This window comes from Pithys albifrons, chromosome 16 (genome assembly GCF_047495875.1).
Source record: "Pithys albifrons albifrons isolate INPA30051 chromosome 16, PitAlb_v1, whole genome shotgun sequence".
Classification (NCBI taxonomy): domain Eukaryota; kingdom Metazoa; phylum Chordata; class Aves; order Passeriformes; family Thamnophilidae; genus Pithys; species Pithys albifrons.
Window position 1 is genome coordinate 7588860 of NC_092473.1, and position 15608 is coordinate 7604467.

General features: G+C 43.1%; 1 protein-coding gene across 2 annotated transcripts in view; it reads right to left on the minus strand.

The window, feature by feature from the left end:
* The window catches only part of SHISA9 (shisa family member 9), a 174105-nt gene extending 162588 nt beyond the window's left edge, over positions 1 to 11517 (minus strand). Inside the window, exons 1-3 of one of the 2 annotated variants that reach the window (XM_071570802.1) lie at positions 11388 to 11517; positions 9782 to 10372; positions 2483 to 2610 (exon numbers count right to left, since the gene is read on the minus strand). In XM_071570802.1, the coding sequence (XP_071426903.1) occupies positions 2483 to 2610; positions 9782 to 10305 (652 nt within the window). In that variant the 5' untranslated portion in view covers positions 10306 to 10372; positions 11388 to 11517. Of the gene's footprint in view, positions 1 to 2482; positions 2611 to 9781; positions 10484 to 11387 lie in introns of those variants that run through there. The other variant, XM_071570801.1, reaches the window with a different exon arrangement.
* Positions 11518 to 15608: the final 4091 nt, after the last annotated feature.

Below are 15608 nucleotides of genomic sequence, written 5' to 3' on the forward strand. Positions count from 1 at the left end.
CCACAGTTTCTGAGAGCAGTATCTTCTCTTTCAGTGTTTCAGAACTCCGATATAAAATTCCAATTTTCTAAGATACTGGGCTTAGAAAATGTCTTAATGATCTGCCTTTTAAGATTTTTTTCTGCACCATAAATGCACATGCTCTCAACAGACTTCAGTCATCTGTGATATTCTGGCTAATTCTAGGAGGTCGTTTAGTTGTGTTTTACATGAGTTTATGAGTCTAAAATGGCAACAACTATAGAACAATGATGCCCTTCTCTGAAAAAAATGTATGCAGTATTGGTTAGAGAATGCCTTGAGTAATTTCACCACTTGAAGGTTTGCACAAAACAATCTAAAATTATTGACTTAATGCACGAAGTTGATTAAGACTGAAAGAGTTCCCATCACAGCTGCTGGGTTTCCTCCTGCAGCAGGAGGGCTGAGAGAATGTGAGGCAGGCTTGGCACTGCCCTGTCCCCCACCCAGTGGATAAACACAGCCCAAAGCAGCAGCAGTGCCCCTGTGCTCTGAGCTGCAGTGGGGCAGGAGCTGCCTCACACAGAGCTCTTCCATCTGTGCCAGTGCCACATTCTGAGCCAGGGCTCTGTGCATGGCTGAGGACCTCCTAAACCAACACCCTACTAAATGTAGCTTTTTTTTGTTTCCTTCATCCAGTAACTGTGTGGCTCTGAGTTGCAATTACATGCAAGAGTCCACAAAAGCCAGGCTTAAATCTGAATTCACATCCAATAAACAATGAGTTTAAAGGCCTCCTGTGTTATGTCATATATTGTAGTATATAGTTTTAATCAAAATATCTCAGTGTGATCATTATAAAAATCTAGATACAATCAATGCAGTCAGAACCTCTTTATTTTCTGGCTCCTTCATTAACTGGGATTCTGAATAAACATTTCACATTTGAGAGAGAATAAAGATTGAACCCAAACTTCATAGCCATTCAGTACCATTCTTGAAAACATGGTCACAGGAAGGATCAGGCATCAGCAAAGAGCTTAAACACAGAGCAAAGAGAGATATAGTGCATGTTCCATTGCTCCTTAAACCTCCAGAATTCAACCACCTCAGGTCCAGCAGGTTGAGCACCTCTGACTGACAGAGAAGGGCAAGTCCCTCCAGCAGAGGTGTGTTTTTGCAGGGTCAGGGGTAAAGGCTGCAGTGTGCACCTGCACAGGCCCAGGGGAAGCACTTCACACACATGAGATGTCACACTCATTATATGTGGTGTCTTTATCAGAGGTCACAGCCTTAATTCTCTTCTGTCACTCTGTAAGGATGTACATGAGGAATGGCCTCAGCCTCTCCCACAAACTGGTACCAGAAGTGCCTCCAGCACATGGATCTGCACCTTCTCCCATCGTTTTTACACCCTTCCACCAAAAGAAGCTCTAAAAATCTCACAATATCTGCACAATGCAGTCCAAATAAAACTCCAAATATAGGCAAATTTCCTGCTTTCCATAGTTAATGAAAAGACCAGTGCACATGTTTTGAATGTTCCACAATCCAAACACCAATGCAGTAAAAGTATATTTGCAGCAAAATTCACATCTACATTGATCTACAGCACAGAATAAAGCCATCCACTACCTAACAATCTAAACCTTCCTGAGTGATTCCTTTTTATTTTATACATACTTTGAACTTGAATTTGTAAATATAACTCTAATTTGGAAGCAGATTTATGCATTTAGAGATATATATCTTTAAGATAGGTTGAATATAAGATACATAAATATATATTCCAATTAGACTGCAGTGGCATTGCTCATTACAAGAGGAATATGTATCTGAGCATGAGAAAGATCTGTACTGTGGTCTAACACAGACTGAGAAATAAGTTGCCCAGGACTTCAGAACCACTTGGAATGTCACCATATTTCCTTTGAAGCTCTTTTCTTGACTTCAATAACATAAATATGTAATAGCAGACACAGAATTAAAATATTATTTAAAACTTAATAATCTTCTTTTCATCTTTCCTTTAAAATGAAAACCAAATAAAACTTGATGCTATCCAGGAAAGTGTTGAATTATTTTGCTAGTGGTTATGATATAACAGCCTAATGATACCTTATTGAATATTACAGTTTCTTATTGAATATTACAGCCCTATGAAACATTTTGTTACATTTGGCTGTAACCTTAACAGTTAGTAACAAAACACCACAATAAGGCAAAGGTTCGTGAGCTAAGCAGAAACACCAAGTAGAAGGAGACAAAGATACAAAACACGTCAAACAAGACAACTAGTTAAATATAAATAACTAATTTTCCTATTCAAAATTTCTTTCTCTCACTGTTGTACTATTTGCACTAGGAAATTCTAAATATTTCCACTTCTGAGATAAGGAATATTTCTAGTTTGCAAGAACAAATGTGCTCTTGATCCTCATTTACATCCAACCAGATTTGTTTCACAATGCTCATTTTAGCACCAGCATTCCAGACATTGACAAAGTTATAATCAACTTACGTAAGTTATTTGGAGGAGGCCTCGTCTCCATGTTTTCATAGTGTTGCACATGCACTACAATATTTAGGTCTCTTTCCATGTGATCTGTTGTACAAGGACCTTGAGGTCGCATCACATCAGCAAGAGCCCTGGAAACCAAACAAAACCAGAATGAAGCTGCAAAGTCTGTAAGACATCACCAATATGTTACAAGCTCTTTTTCAGTTTGATCATAATGTCTGCTAGAGAAAACAGCTCCCTTCACAATGAATTCAGGGAAGCAGATTCATTGTGAGACTTCGCACCTAAGGCTCTTTTTAGGTTGGCTTAGACAGTGTGCTAGAAGGAAAACACAGAAACACATTAAGTTCTTTAGCTGTCTTCACTTTGGAGGAACAGAATTTAGGTTTGTTGAGACTTGCAGAGTTCTGCCACTGCATGTGCTCAGGAACATTGCCATCCTGGTTAAGCTGAGCACCTCAGCACCCAATCCATGTCTATGCCTTTCACAAACTAGTTATCTTCACACTATGTTACCAGCACAGCCTCTCAAACTAAATTCTCACACATGCACTTGCACAGAGCACCACACAAACAAATGGTCTTCACAATTTTCATCCAAAAATGTCACTGAAGTTGAAAAGTCATGGAATTTTCCTGTAGAAATCCAGTAGGCAGATTTAAGCTTTTCTCATCCAGAAGGGGAGACCAAAAATGTCTTTTCCAGCTTTGGTGAGTATCCTAGTCATTAAGACAGAGCAAAGCTTGCACAGGAACACTCCTTTGAGACCAGTTCAGAAACAGGAGGAAAGCTTTATGCTAGCAAAGAGGGAGCAAGATAAAGGATTCCTAAATTAGGCAAGGCCCAGCCTGGTGCTGGGTGTGGGCTTGCTGTGCAGAGCTCCAGGCAGTGTGCCTCTCAGATTGGTCCCACTCTGCTGTGTTTCCTCCTTGTTTCACTGCCCGGTGTCCCGCTGAGTGTCAGCCCACGCTCAGGCACACAGAGGAGCACCCACCCGATGGGCCCTGTGCATCCAGAGCTACAGACTGAGCTCTGAGCTCTGACCCCCTCAGCATGGCCCCAGGCAGCTCTGCCTGAGCCTCTGGGCTGTTGTGCCACTGACCGGTGCAGGAGCAGGACCAGCCCTTCGCTCTGTGCACGGGGCCACCTGCTGAGCCACCCTGCACATGATGGCCCAGCTGCAAAAGCTGCTGCTCAGGCAAAGCAAAGCTGCAGTGTATGTTACCAGTGCCTTCAGGGTTCAATGGGCATCTTTTCTATTCAGGTCAGTGCCTCATGGACCATTATTTACCTCCTTTTTGTTTGACTATTTTTAATTTTGAGACCTCTTGAGCTATTTTTTAAGGGCATGGATGCATTTTCTGGGCACTATGCCCAGTTTAGTTTAATTTTCTGTGAAATTACATACAGTGTCCCAGATAATGCATCAAGAAATACTAGCTTATAAACTAAAAAAATAAATAAAAATAAGCATATTCACTGTTGAAATCTATTGTAAGTGCCATCTAGCTCCTCCACTGTGCTTCTGTGACATGATGATTTCTTGATCAAGAAGCTCTGTACTTTTAAATATTAAAAAGCAGCTTCATCTAATTTACAGAGAGGAATCCTGAGCTGGATCTTACTTTCTGACTGCAGGGATAGCTTTGGTGCACAGCTGAGCAATCCTGATGTTTCATTGTGTTTATGGCTAGCACTATGTTATTAAAATATTAGTTACAGTTGTGATCAACATGTTAGAGAATACTCTGTTGATACTGTAAAGGTCAGGAGACAGTAACCAAATGATTAATGGTATCAGAGTAATGCTCCCATTTGAAGCAGTGCTTATACAGCAGAAATAGCAGAGCTGGCCTACATAGCAAAATAATAAAAATTCAACAGAAGAAATCTCACAAAGACATGTATAAGATGATGTAGAAGGAAGGCATTGTATTGCAAAACAGTTTTAAATAAATGTGGACCAAAGCCATTAATATCTAGTCAATTTATGCAAATATGTCTTTACACAGAGAAAATCATTGACATCAATATTACTTCTAATCCCACAGGCAGCTGGACACATTTCTGAAAAGTGAAAGTTCCTAACTCCATTGTAGGAGTTGAGACTGTGAGATCTTAGCACTTCCTAACTTTGTGAGAGTGGGTTTTCATAAATGCTTTCCTCATTGCCCCTTAATCTGATAGTAAATACTGTTTGCTGTAGACTTGCAAATAGCACCCTGTATGATTAGTTACTGCCTGTCTAGGCAAATGGGAAGTTTTCTACCATTTGAGGGTGGCTTTTTTCAAATGGATTTTAAGGAATTAGCTGTCCAACTCCTTCTATATTAAGAGGAACTACTCACCATCCAGTTCAGGTTTTAACAACACAGCACCTATGTTTGTACTGTGTTAGCCAAAGTTGCACAGTCTTCCCAGAGCAGAATAGCTCATATAATTAAGAGCTTGTCCTTATTCTCCACTGATGTCAAGGAGAGTTAAAAATGAGTAGCAGCTTCTACCACTGAAGTACAAAGGAAATGCTGTACCTGCACTTTGTTCTTTTAGGGATTTGCCCATACACTTAAATGGATAAAGGGAGGTTTGTACTCCACTACATGAAAAAAGCCTTGAATAGATGTTTGCTTTGAAAAATTCCACATGGGCCAACAGACTGTTATAATACCTTCATGCATTTGCCTCATCTAAATACAGTCATACATATATTTTGTTTATTATCTGAAGAAATTGTTAGAGTGAGTCCCATGAAAAAGTTATATATATATATATATATATATATATATATATATATATACACACATAGAAGGTCTTTATCTACACCTTTGCTATACTGAATGATTTTTTTAAGAAAATACAAAATGCAAGATAACTTTCTAATCAGGTAACAATCTCATTAGGTCCTGTGCATTGATATTGATTGCAGTATTACAAAAGTGGAGAAATGTTACCTACACAGGAGTTCATGAACTATCCAAGTGTCACAAAACTTCAGCATTTCCCTTGCCATAAAATTTTTCTGTTTGGATACATAATAATGGTTTGGGCTGTTATAAAGAATGTGGAACCAGGCATTTCCCTTATGGTACAAGCTTGGAGAAGCTGAAACAGGTGATTTCATGAAAGGTCACTTGTCATATTTTGCCTCCAAAACTGGGTCAAAATCCATCAGGGAAATAATTTCACACATAGGATTCAGGATTATGGCAGATCAGACTATTTTTGGCCTTAGGTACACACATTTTGAATGATCAACAAAAGACCACTCATGAGCTCAGCACATTGTGAAGGAAGAAAGAAGGGGTCAGATGGCTCAGAATATTTGGAAGGCTGCTGCCACCCTTTCAGAGGCACTGCCTCAAGAAACAGCAGCTATAGTCTAGGACCATGACTGCAAATATTGTCCTTTGGTTCTTGGTTTGTTTGCACATTCTCCACAACAATTAGGGAAGAAGACAAAGGTACAGTTTTATTTACAGAAAACCTCCATGAAACAGAAGTTAGGCTTTCTCCCCTTCTATTCATTTTTGAGGGAGGATTCTTGCCTGTAACTGCTGGAGCCTGGAAGGGCCACTGACATTGTCTGAAGCAGCAAGAACATGCTGCCCTCGGATGCCTGACCGAGTTCTGGATGTGCTTCAGTGCTGCTCAGCCCCATGTCCTGTCCTGCACAGCAGTGCCACGCTCGCTGCCTTGGCATCTCTGCCAGCACACATCACCCACTTCATTATTCCCTGAGAAAACAGGAGGGAAGGGAAGAGTTCCTCTGGATACCACTGTCACTGCTTAGTGGTTGGACACTGCAGCTGAAGGGAATATTTATCTCCTTTTAGTGTCAAGTAACAAATTTAAAAATTGGGAGGATGATACAAATGAAGCATTATTGTGTGGCATCTAAAAGGAAACACACCCTGCAGAGTTAATGCTGCAAAACTGCCCTCTCCATTTTCATCTTCCACATTTACAGTTCCATGCCAACAGGGGGTTTGACTGACAAGCACTGATCTGAGGAGAAGGAAATGTCAACAGTGCCACACCTGGCCTTTTTTGTCAAAACAAAAGGAAGTAACAAGCTCGCCAAAAAAAAGGACAAATTTTGACTTTGTTCCTCAACAGACTTGCCCAATAGAAATTATTTTCCTATGGTTTTCACTAAGTAAATACATTTCTCCAATTCTTTTTGCATTGTTAAATATTTCAGGAAAATTCAGTGAAATTAATGGAGTGTTCTTGGTTTGTTTTGGTGTAGTAGTAAACAAAATTTAATGAAAGGTGGGTGTGAAGTTTCCTTTACTAACACTGTGCCCCTCTTACACACACTAGTGTCTTACTTCAACAGCAGATCTACTGAGTGCAAGATGAAATAATGCAAGAAATTAGTAAGTGTGGCAGAGTTTTGCTTCCTATTTATAAGTCAATGTTCTTATTCCCACATGTCAGGTCTCTGTTCATATTTTACATTATTTTTAATAAATAAAAAATGGAAATAAATAATTTACACTAGTTGTATTCTATTGTTCAGTTTTCTAAGAAATCAGCCTCCATTAAAAAAAAAAACAAAAAAAAAAAAAAAAAACAAACCAAAAAAACCCAAACAACCAGTTTTCATGATGCATTGTCTTTTTTGACAAGCAGTACCACCTCTGTCATTGGTGAATTTGTTCTTAGAAATGAAGAGGATTGAAGGTCTTGTGCAGCCATTGGTTAGGGAAGGGAAAGGAGACAATCTTAGCTAAAGAAATAGATGACAAATCAGTCCCTGTGTGTTCCTTGCTGCCAGCCAAAATGGAGTAACACTCAGTACCTTGAGTTTGGCCTACCTACCACTCTTGCTGCATTCTACTTCTACTTATTGGTGAGGTTCAGTACAGAGAAAAAGAAAATATAAGACATAAGAAGTGTTGTTTTTTGGTTTGTTTTTTTGATATTGTAGTGATGAATGTTATAAAAGAAGATGAATATAGGGTACATATTTTATTAATTGTTGGTACTATTAGCTATTTGAACAGGTAAATTAGTTCATAAGCATTGCAACCTTTTTTCAGAACATTAATAGTGTAAAATGAGCTAGAATGGAATGTTTTGGTTAAATACACATTTGAGGACTAAGAGGTTACTTCAACTCTTCACTCAATTAATATATTTTTAGATTGCAAAATGGATTTAGGAACTTAATTCCTTTTCAAATGAATGTTAAACCCACCCCACAGCTGTAATAGGAGTCTGAGAGTTTTGTGGGTTTTTGTGTTTCTTTTTTAAAAGAGCTATAGCACTGCTTTTTCAGAACATGACTAGCTATTATGTGTACTGAGTGGGTGACTGTTTTTCCATGTGATCATGACTTTCTAAGTTTCTATATAATCCTGACTTGAACATTTTCATGGCAAGAAAAGTACAAGATCACAGACACTGTTAAGCAATCAGGGTAACAGAGGACCTTTCTAAGAACCACTTCAGAAACCTAATCTTCAGTATACATGACTGAAGGACATCAGAATGATTTTCCATTCCCCCATAATTCTATTTCCATAAACTAAGACAGAATATCCTTTTAGAATAATTCACACCTGTACTTTAGATAGCAAATATTTCTACTCATAGAAACAGGACCTATTTAAGCCCTAATATGCAGAGATGGCTCCAACTTCACTCTGTCCTGGTTATTGTGTTACAAGCCCTGCTTTTTTGTCTGTACCAAGACACTACAGAGAGAGGCTGAAGCAAGGGAAAGCTTTTTCCAAAAAAGCTCTGTAATTTAAGAGTAAAATTTGAAGAATAAATTGGGACCTACGTATTCTTTTTCTCAATTTGGTTGTTGAGAATATTCAAAATTACTAAAGTATTATCATACCTTGCTCAACCAAAAACATCTTTGGAGAAGTATCATTGACACACGATGTGAAGTTGACTGGAATTTCTGCAATGTGCTTTTTTCCTCAGTAGTAAAAGCATATCCATATCAGCCAGTTTATAAATAGCAAATAATAGCTTGTGAACTGGTGATGCATTTGCAGGAGTATTTCTGTGGCTTTCTCTGTTCATTTCAAGATAAGCAGTTAATTAAAAAGTCATGCAGGAACTTCAGTAAAAGTAAGGCTCCAGGTGTTGAGTTGATCTCTTGGGCTGTCTTTCAAAGATGGCTCTTCATCTAAGCTGTAAAGATTCTGAGCTACACCAATAGCAGGCAGGGCAAGAGGAAGCTTTTTGCCACACTGCACATCCAGTAGAAGGTATCCTTTCATTGCATTTCATCATTAAAGTTGCCCAATATGCTGGGATCTATTTAGGCTCTTTAATGGAGCTGTTTGCCTTTTTTAATGCCTTTCCCCCATCTGCTTTACTTTCATGTGCCTGGGATTAGCATAAAGAATCAGACAGGCTGCAAACTTGACAAATGTGTTATGCCTTGATTTTGAACTGCTGTGACAATCTGGGTGTGGAATATGTTGTTAAGGCCATTGGGCTCTGTCCCGAGTTGCCCACCTGCTTATCCACCACTAGGCAGCCAGGATCTGGAGTAGATGGTACACAGCATGTCTAACTCTAGGTGGGGGAGGTTCTCTTTGATATAACTCAGCCACTACACCGTGGATAGAGAGTTATAACACATACACACATGGATGAGACAAGACTTTCATTTTCCGTTTTTTACCTCCCAACAGTAACTGAAAAAATGGCAAGAAATTCTACAATAGCTTTTCCTTTTTGTGCCTTCCTCTTCCCTTCCACCCTGACTCATTTTCACAGCTTAGAAATTTTACAAATAGCTCACACTTGCAATGGCTGGGGGAGTAGGGAAGGTCCTGCCAAAACCATTTTGCAGCTGGAGAGGGAGGGTGAGATGGCATTTGTTTACATCCTTCTGTTGAGAAGTAAAAACATTTTCCAAGCTTTGAAACAGTTGGAAGAGAGAACCCATTAGCCTTTCTATAAATCAGTGTTGCTGGTTTCAGAATTTTTTTTTGGTTTTCTATTCACACACAGTATATCCGGGAACACTTACTGGATCTTGTTGGGGAGAGGGTCAGGCACTGCAGATAAAAATGCACTACTGTCTGTGCAGACTCCACAATTATTCCTAGTCTTCCTCAATATGCGTGTACTCTGATAACCTGGGCTGAGGGACCCACAGGAGCTCTGCTCAGCAAAGTTGGTCTCTTTCTGTTGCCTTGCAGGGGAATGCAGCCTGCCTGGCAGGAGCTGTTCGTCTCACAGGAACACACGGGCTCTGCTCTCCTTTCTAGGGGCTGGACAGGGGGTCGGGGGAAGGGACCCTGCTGGCTGGGAGTCAGCCTTACCTGGACATGTGCTCCCGCTGAGGTCTGTGTGCCTTCTCCAGCCCTAGTTTGGTGAAGATCCCCACCAGCACCATGACTGCTACAACCCCACAGATGATGTAGACAATGAGGTTGGTTTTATCCCTGGTAGGGTCATGCAGAGGGTCGTCTATGCGGGAAGGAGGCTTCCCAGTGTTCATCCACAACGGTGTCTCATAGTTTGTGCAGGTGCTTTGATCCAGCCTCGTCTTCTTGAACTTGCAGCAAAACCTGAAGCCACAAGTGCCACAGCAGAAGATGAACTCCCCCGAGCTGCAGTTAAAGGGGGGGTCCCACTGCCCCATCACGTCAAAGTAGCCCCTACAGTAGTCTGGGGTGGGAGGTGGCTCGGAGGGGTCCAGCTGTTCCCCAAGGCTGGAGTGGTTTCCTCCCGAGAGCACCACAAAGCTCCCCAGCTGCTGGCCAGCTTTCTCCTGAGCCCGACACACCAGCGTGAGAAGGTCCGCCACCAAGTAGCCGAAGAGCAGCCGAATAAAGCCTTCCATTCTGCCTCCCAGCCCCGGCTCAGCGATGCCGCCGCCGCCGCCGCCGCTCGAGCTGCTGGATGCTGCGCTGCGCCAGGAGCAGAACATAAAGGGGCTTCGTCAGGGGCCGGGCGGCCGTTCAGCCCGCGCTCGGCTCCAGCACCACGGACAGCCCCGGTCGGGCCGGGCAGGGTCCGCCGCCCGCGCAGGGTCCGCAGCCCGTCCCCGCTGCGCTCCGGGGAGCGAGCGCGCGGCACTTGTGGAGCGGAGCGCGCGTGAGAGGGAGCGCGGGAGGAGGAGGAGGAGAAGGAGGAGGAGGAGAAGAAGAAGAAGGAGGAGGACCAGGGGGTGGAGGTGGCGGCGGCGTGCGGGGCACCGCGCCGGGCTGGCGAGAGGGGCGTGGAGGGGCCGGCAGTGGGAGCGCTGAGGCGAGGGCGCTGCAGGGGCGGGGAGGAGGAGAGCGGGCGAGCAGGAGCCTTCCCGCGCTGCCTGGGGCAGCCGGGGCACCCACCACCCTTTCCCCCGCGCAGCCCGGCGCGGAGCCTCGCACGGGTCCCTCAGAGAGCCGCGGCGCCCGCCGAGCCGCGTCCGGAGCCGGGCTGCCAGGGCAGGGCGCCGAAGGCTGCCCGGGCTCGCCGCGGCATTCAGCCGCGGGGAAGGGAGATGCGCCGCGCGGGTGAGCGCCGTGCAGCCCGGAGAGCCCGACCCGCTGCGCGCCCGCCCGTCACCCCGCCTGGCGCCTCTCCCTCCCGCCTCCCTCCCTTCCTTCCCTCCCAGCCCCGCTGCGGGTCTTTTCCTCGCCGCAGAGCCGACCCCCCGCATCGGCCCTACTCCCCGCCATCCCTTACATAAGACCCTTCCCGCTCCCCACAGGTGCGTCCCCAAAAGCGCGGGAGCGCCGCCTCGTCTCCCCGCTCCGCCCGGCCCGTGCCGAGCGGGGTAAGGTCAGCCCGGGCAGCGGGGCAGGCGGCGAGCTCAGGTGGACGCCTCGGGCGAGCCCGGGGCAGCTCCGCGGGAGGAGAGCGGCGCGTCCCTCTCCCGATGAGGAGAGCGCTCCTTCTCCCGGCAACTCCTCTCCGAGCGGTGCCCGGAGATCCACTCACCTGTGAGGCAAAGGCAGGTGCTGCGGGCGGAGCGGCGTCCATGGGGCAGCACCTCCGCTACGCCCGGGCGGGAGTGAGGGCTGCCCTCGCCCCGGCGCAGGTACGGTGGTGCTCGCCCTGCGCGCTGCTGAGCGGGGCTTTGTCTGCTAAACATGAGCTTCCCCTGCGCATCGTTTGTTTTAAAATCTCGTTATAATGTCAGTCAGCCGGCTCCAGAGGACACGGCGAGGCTGCGGATTCTTTGAGAGACACAGAATTAAAATAACTTCCCCCAAACAGAGAACTGACTCTGGGAAAGACTTTTTAGTGATTCACTCTCCATCCGTGTTATTTAACTCTGTCATCTCTGTCTTTTGGTTTGGCGGTAACCTGTGCAAGTAGCAGTAATATTATCCTGAATACTATGCTGCCACCAAATGTAGGAAAGAAGCCCATTATGGCGTGATTTAACCGAGTGGGCTGGTGCTGAAAGCTGCGTCCCTTTTCCTCGGGGCACGTCAGTGGCTGCCTCGCTGCAACCCCTGAGGAAGAAGGGGCTGCCGTGGGCCCTGGGGAAGAAGGGGCTGCCGTGGGCCCTGGGGAAGGGGCTGCTGTGGGCGCTGGGGAAGAAGGGGCTTCTGTGGGCCCCGGGGAAGGGGCTGCTGTGGGCGCTAGGGAAGAAGGGGCTGCTGTGGGCCCCAGGGAAGGGGCTGCTGTGCGGGGGCTCTGCAGAGCCAGCCCACCCTCCCTCCCACGGTACCGCTGACGCTCTTCAGGAACTTGGGCCAAGTCCGTGTGGAGTTGTTGAGCGGTAAATAAACAGAAAGGTGAGGCAGAGGACAAAGCAGACGTTTGGAATCGGAGAGGGCTGTAGTTAGCTAATTGCGATCCTCTGCCTTCTCTTAAAAATAGACTCTAAGCACAGTGATGATTCCACAGAACAGTTTGACAGTAAGCCTTGCATCTTTGTCCAGGAGGTAGATTAGAAAACCCCTTTATTTCTCAGCTGAGAAAAACAATCAGTCCCAGCCAAAACCAGCCTTTCTGGCTTTTAATATTTAATTCTTAAAACCTCCACCTCATCAACATCCCCTTTCAAGTCTCCTCTGAAATCATATCATTCCTCCCTCGTGTATACTTCTCTCTGCTATTATTTATTATTTAACACTTTGTGATGCAGTTTGTGCTGAAAATACTGCACAAAATGAAATCTTTTCCATACTTATTATTGCATCTAGAGACATTTAAGGTCCAGTCCTGTCAGGCACTTAAGATTATGCAAGTTTCCCTGTTGATTTGACGGCTAAAAAGCTGCTTAAATATTTTGCATGATTAGTGCTATACATGTGTAGAAATAATAACATCAAAAAGCGATTTATTTTATGAGTTATTAATCCTGACTAAATATGGCACAAGTTTCTTGTTTTGCTGAGTTCCTGGGGCTTTCCTTAAGAGTTCCCACATAAAAGAGAAGCCCAAAGGATTTAGGCTAGAACCTGTATCTGTGGGATTCAGGTTCACAAGATCAGAACTCAACCCTCAGTGACATGTACTTGGGGAAAACAGGAGGGCGATTAAAGCTCCTTGGAAAAAAAATATTTCCTATGGCAGCAAGAGACTTTGGATCAGACCTGTGGAACCCAAAAATCCTGCCATCCCTAATTAATTATCAGTTACTTTAGTTGTTGTGCTCTCTGTGCCTGTTACTTGTATTAGCAGAGAAGTTATTTTTAGCTGTACCATGTTAGAATTCTAATAATGCACTGGAGTTGTCCTAGACTGGGGCACAAACTCTTTTACTAGACCTGCAGTTTGGGACTTTAATGGCTTCATAGCATGCAGTGGTAAGAACACCTGCATGATCAAAATATAAAGCTGTTAATTATAATGGAAACAAGAAAACCAGTTGAGAGAAATGTGTGTTACACACAGTACTGATGCACACCCTGGGTCAATGTGTGATTTTATAAAGCTTTTCTTCGTGAAGTCAGTCAGTAAATGTCTCATTTATTTCAGATGTGTTTAACAAGTTGAGAAACATGAAAGATTTCCCAGTTTAGCACCATCAACATCACTTTCAAGGCTTCAAGAATTTCAAGACTTCTCTTTTTGACATTGCTTTAAGGTAAGTAATAATTACCTTCTTTTCTGCAGATTTATCCCATATGGAATGTATTTTGCCTCTGAAACCACTGAGAGGATGGATGTTTCAACTAGAACCTGCAGAGTTATCTTTACTCAAGTGTAAGTCCATTTAATTAAGTGATATTCTTTTAGGGACCAACCTCATAGAAAATTCTTATTATACTTTTCCTTTAATTTCTTTGACTTGTTTTCACTGAGACAATATGGATCAATGGCAATGCTTTAAGATAGAAAATAGGCACTTTTTTCTGGTAGAACCTGTAGTAATATATACTCATGTCACATGGAAGTTACATAAATGCATATAGACTCTATATTTGAATCCTATGTGCAATTATACAGTCTTAGAACTGGTTCTTGCAGGGGAGGTTTATGTAAATAAAAGAGTTTGAAAAGGAGTGAAATTAGGAGAGAAAGTTAATGAGTTAACCTCAATGTTGAGATGGTGGCAAATCTGAAAAGTATAGAACAATTAGAATATACAGTACTGAGCAATGGCAATTATTATGTTCCAAATTCTGTATTTAATTTTTTTAATAATATCAATGTTCATGAAACCTTTGAGTGTTTCCCTGGGACTGACTACCTGCTAGAGAAAATAGTCCTTTGCTGAGCACTTATTCAATGGAGCTTTCTAGCCAATCATTAATTCCCCAGAAATGCCATACAGCTAAATCATTATTATTAACAGACATTCCAGAGCTGTGAAAATCTGTCAAAAATGTGCAGCCAGACAGGCCTGATCTCAGACAGTATTGATGTGAAAGGTGTTTTGTGATAAGAAATGTCATGTGGAAACTGGAATGAAGCAGTCAATGTCTGTTTCTGGATAGTATTTTCATACTGTAGGGGGATGTCTGGCTGTACAGATACAAAATGTGTTGGGGGTAGAAAACAAAAGAGGGGATGATTCTGCCCTAGCAGGCCAAGTGGCAGTGGGTTTGCGATCTCTAGGCTTTAAAAGTACAGGTAAGTGTTAGCAGGTGCCTGCTGTGCAGCACTAAGGTAACATGAGTTAAAGAAGACAAACATGAGTTAAAGTAGCAAACTGTGTTCTAACAAGGAGGCTACAAGCCATATAATGTTTATAAATGTTGAAAACAGTCCTATGATTTACAAATATTGAATGACACAATACAGAAGTTTGTTCTGAACAACTCCACATTGTTGAATTAGCACACACCAGGCAGCCCCATTTGCTGCTCCCAAGTTCTGTCACTGCTCTATGAGGAGTATTCCTTCTCACTGGTATTAGTCTTGCTGAATGCTTAAAATGCATTTGGGTTTAGACCTTTCTTTTAGTTACACAGCCAACACTTCATAAGCCTTTGCTCTTTTAACCAGTAACTGCAATCATTAGTACCGTATCAGCACAGCAATGTCTGAAATCCCAACCTGCACTGTGGCAACACTAAATATACTTCTCCTTTTATGATTCCTGAGCACAGATCTTTTAAACTAACCTTTCCCTTCTCATTAAAAAAGATGCACATTCAGACTAGGACAGAGGGAGACTGATGTTGTAATTTCATGAATTCATAGCAACTTTAAAAGGAACATCTCACAACCACTGGACATTTTTTAGTTATTATCGAGTTTGAAAAAATACACTTTGCAAATAGCAAAGGGATCACTATCAAGAGATCTTAATGAGCCAGGAGGTGCTGCATGAATGAAAACCCATGAATTTCTTTTTAATGGCTCACCAAGGAGGAATATAATTTATTGCAATTCTATAATGTAGAAATTACCTTTATAACCTAATACTTTTCAGTCTTCTTGTAAAATCAAAACTGTAGTAATTACATGGGTTGAGTTTGAGACAGGTAGTAACAGCATCCACATTTGGAGTGGACTTCATGAAATCCTGAGAGTTCTTTTAGCTTCAATTTCATTCAAAGGAATTTCAGAAAAATTCAGATTAATTCAGAAGGTAAATAGAGTACTTGCAAATATACAAGAAGAAATACATGTATACTGCAAATATCTTCAGTATACAGAAGAGGAAAAAAGTGCCAACCTGTCTAGAGCAGCTTTCAGCAGTACAGCTGAAAAATGAGTTGTGCCCTCAGGTTCACCTGTTGCACAGCTATTGCT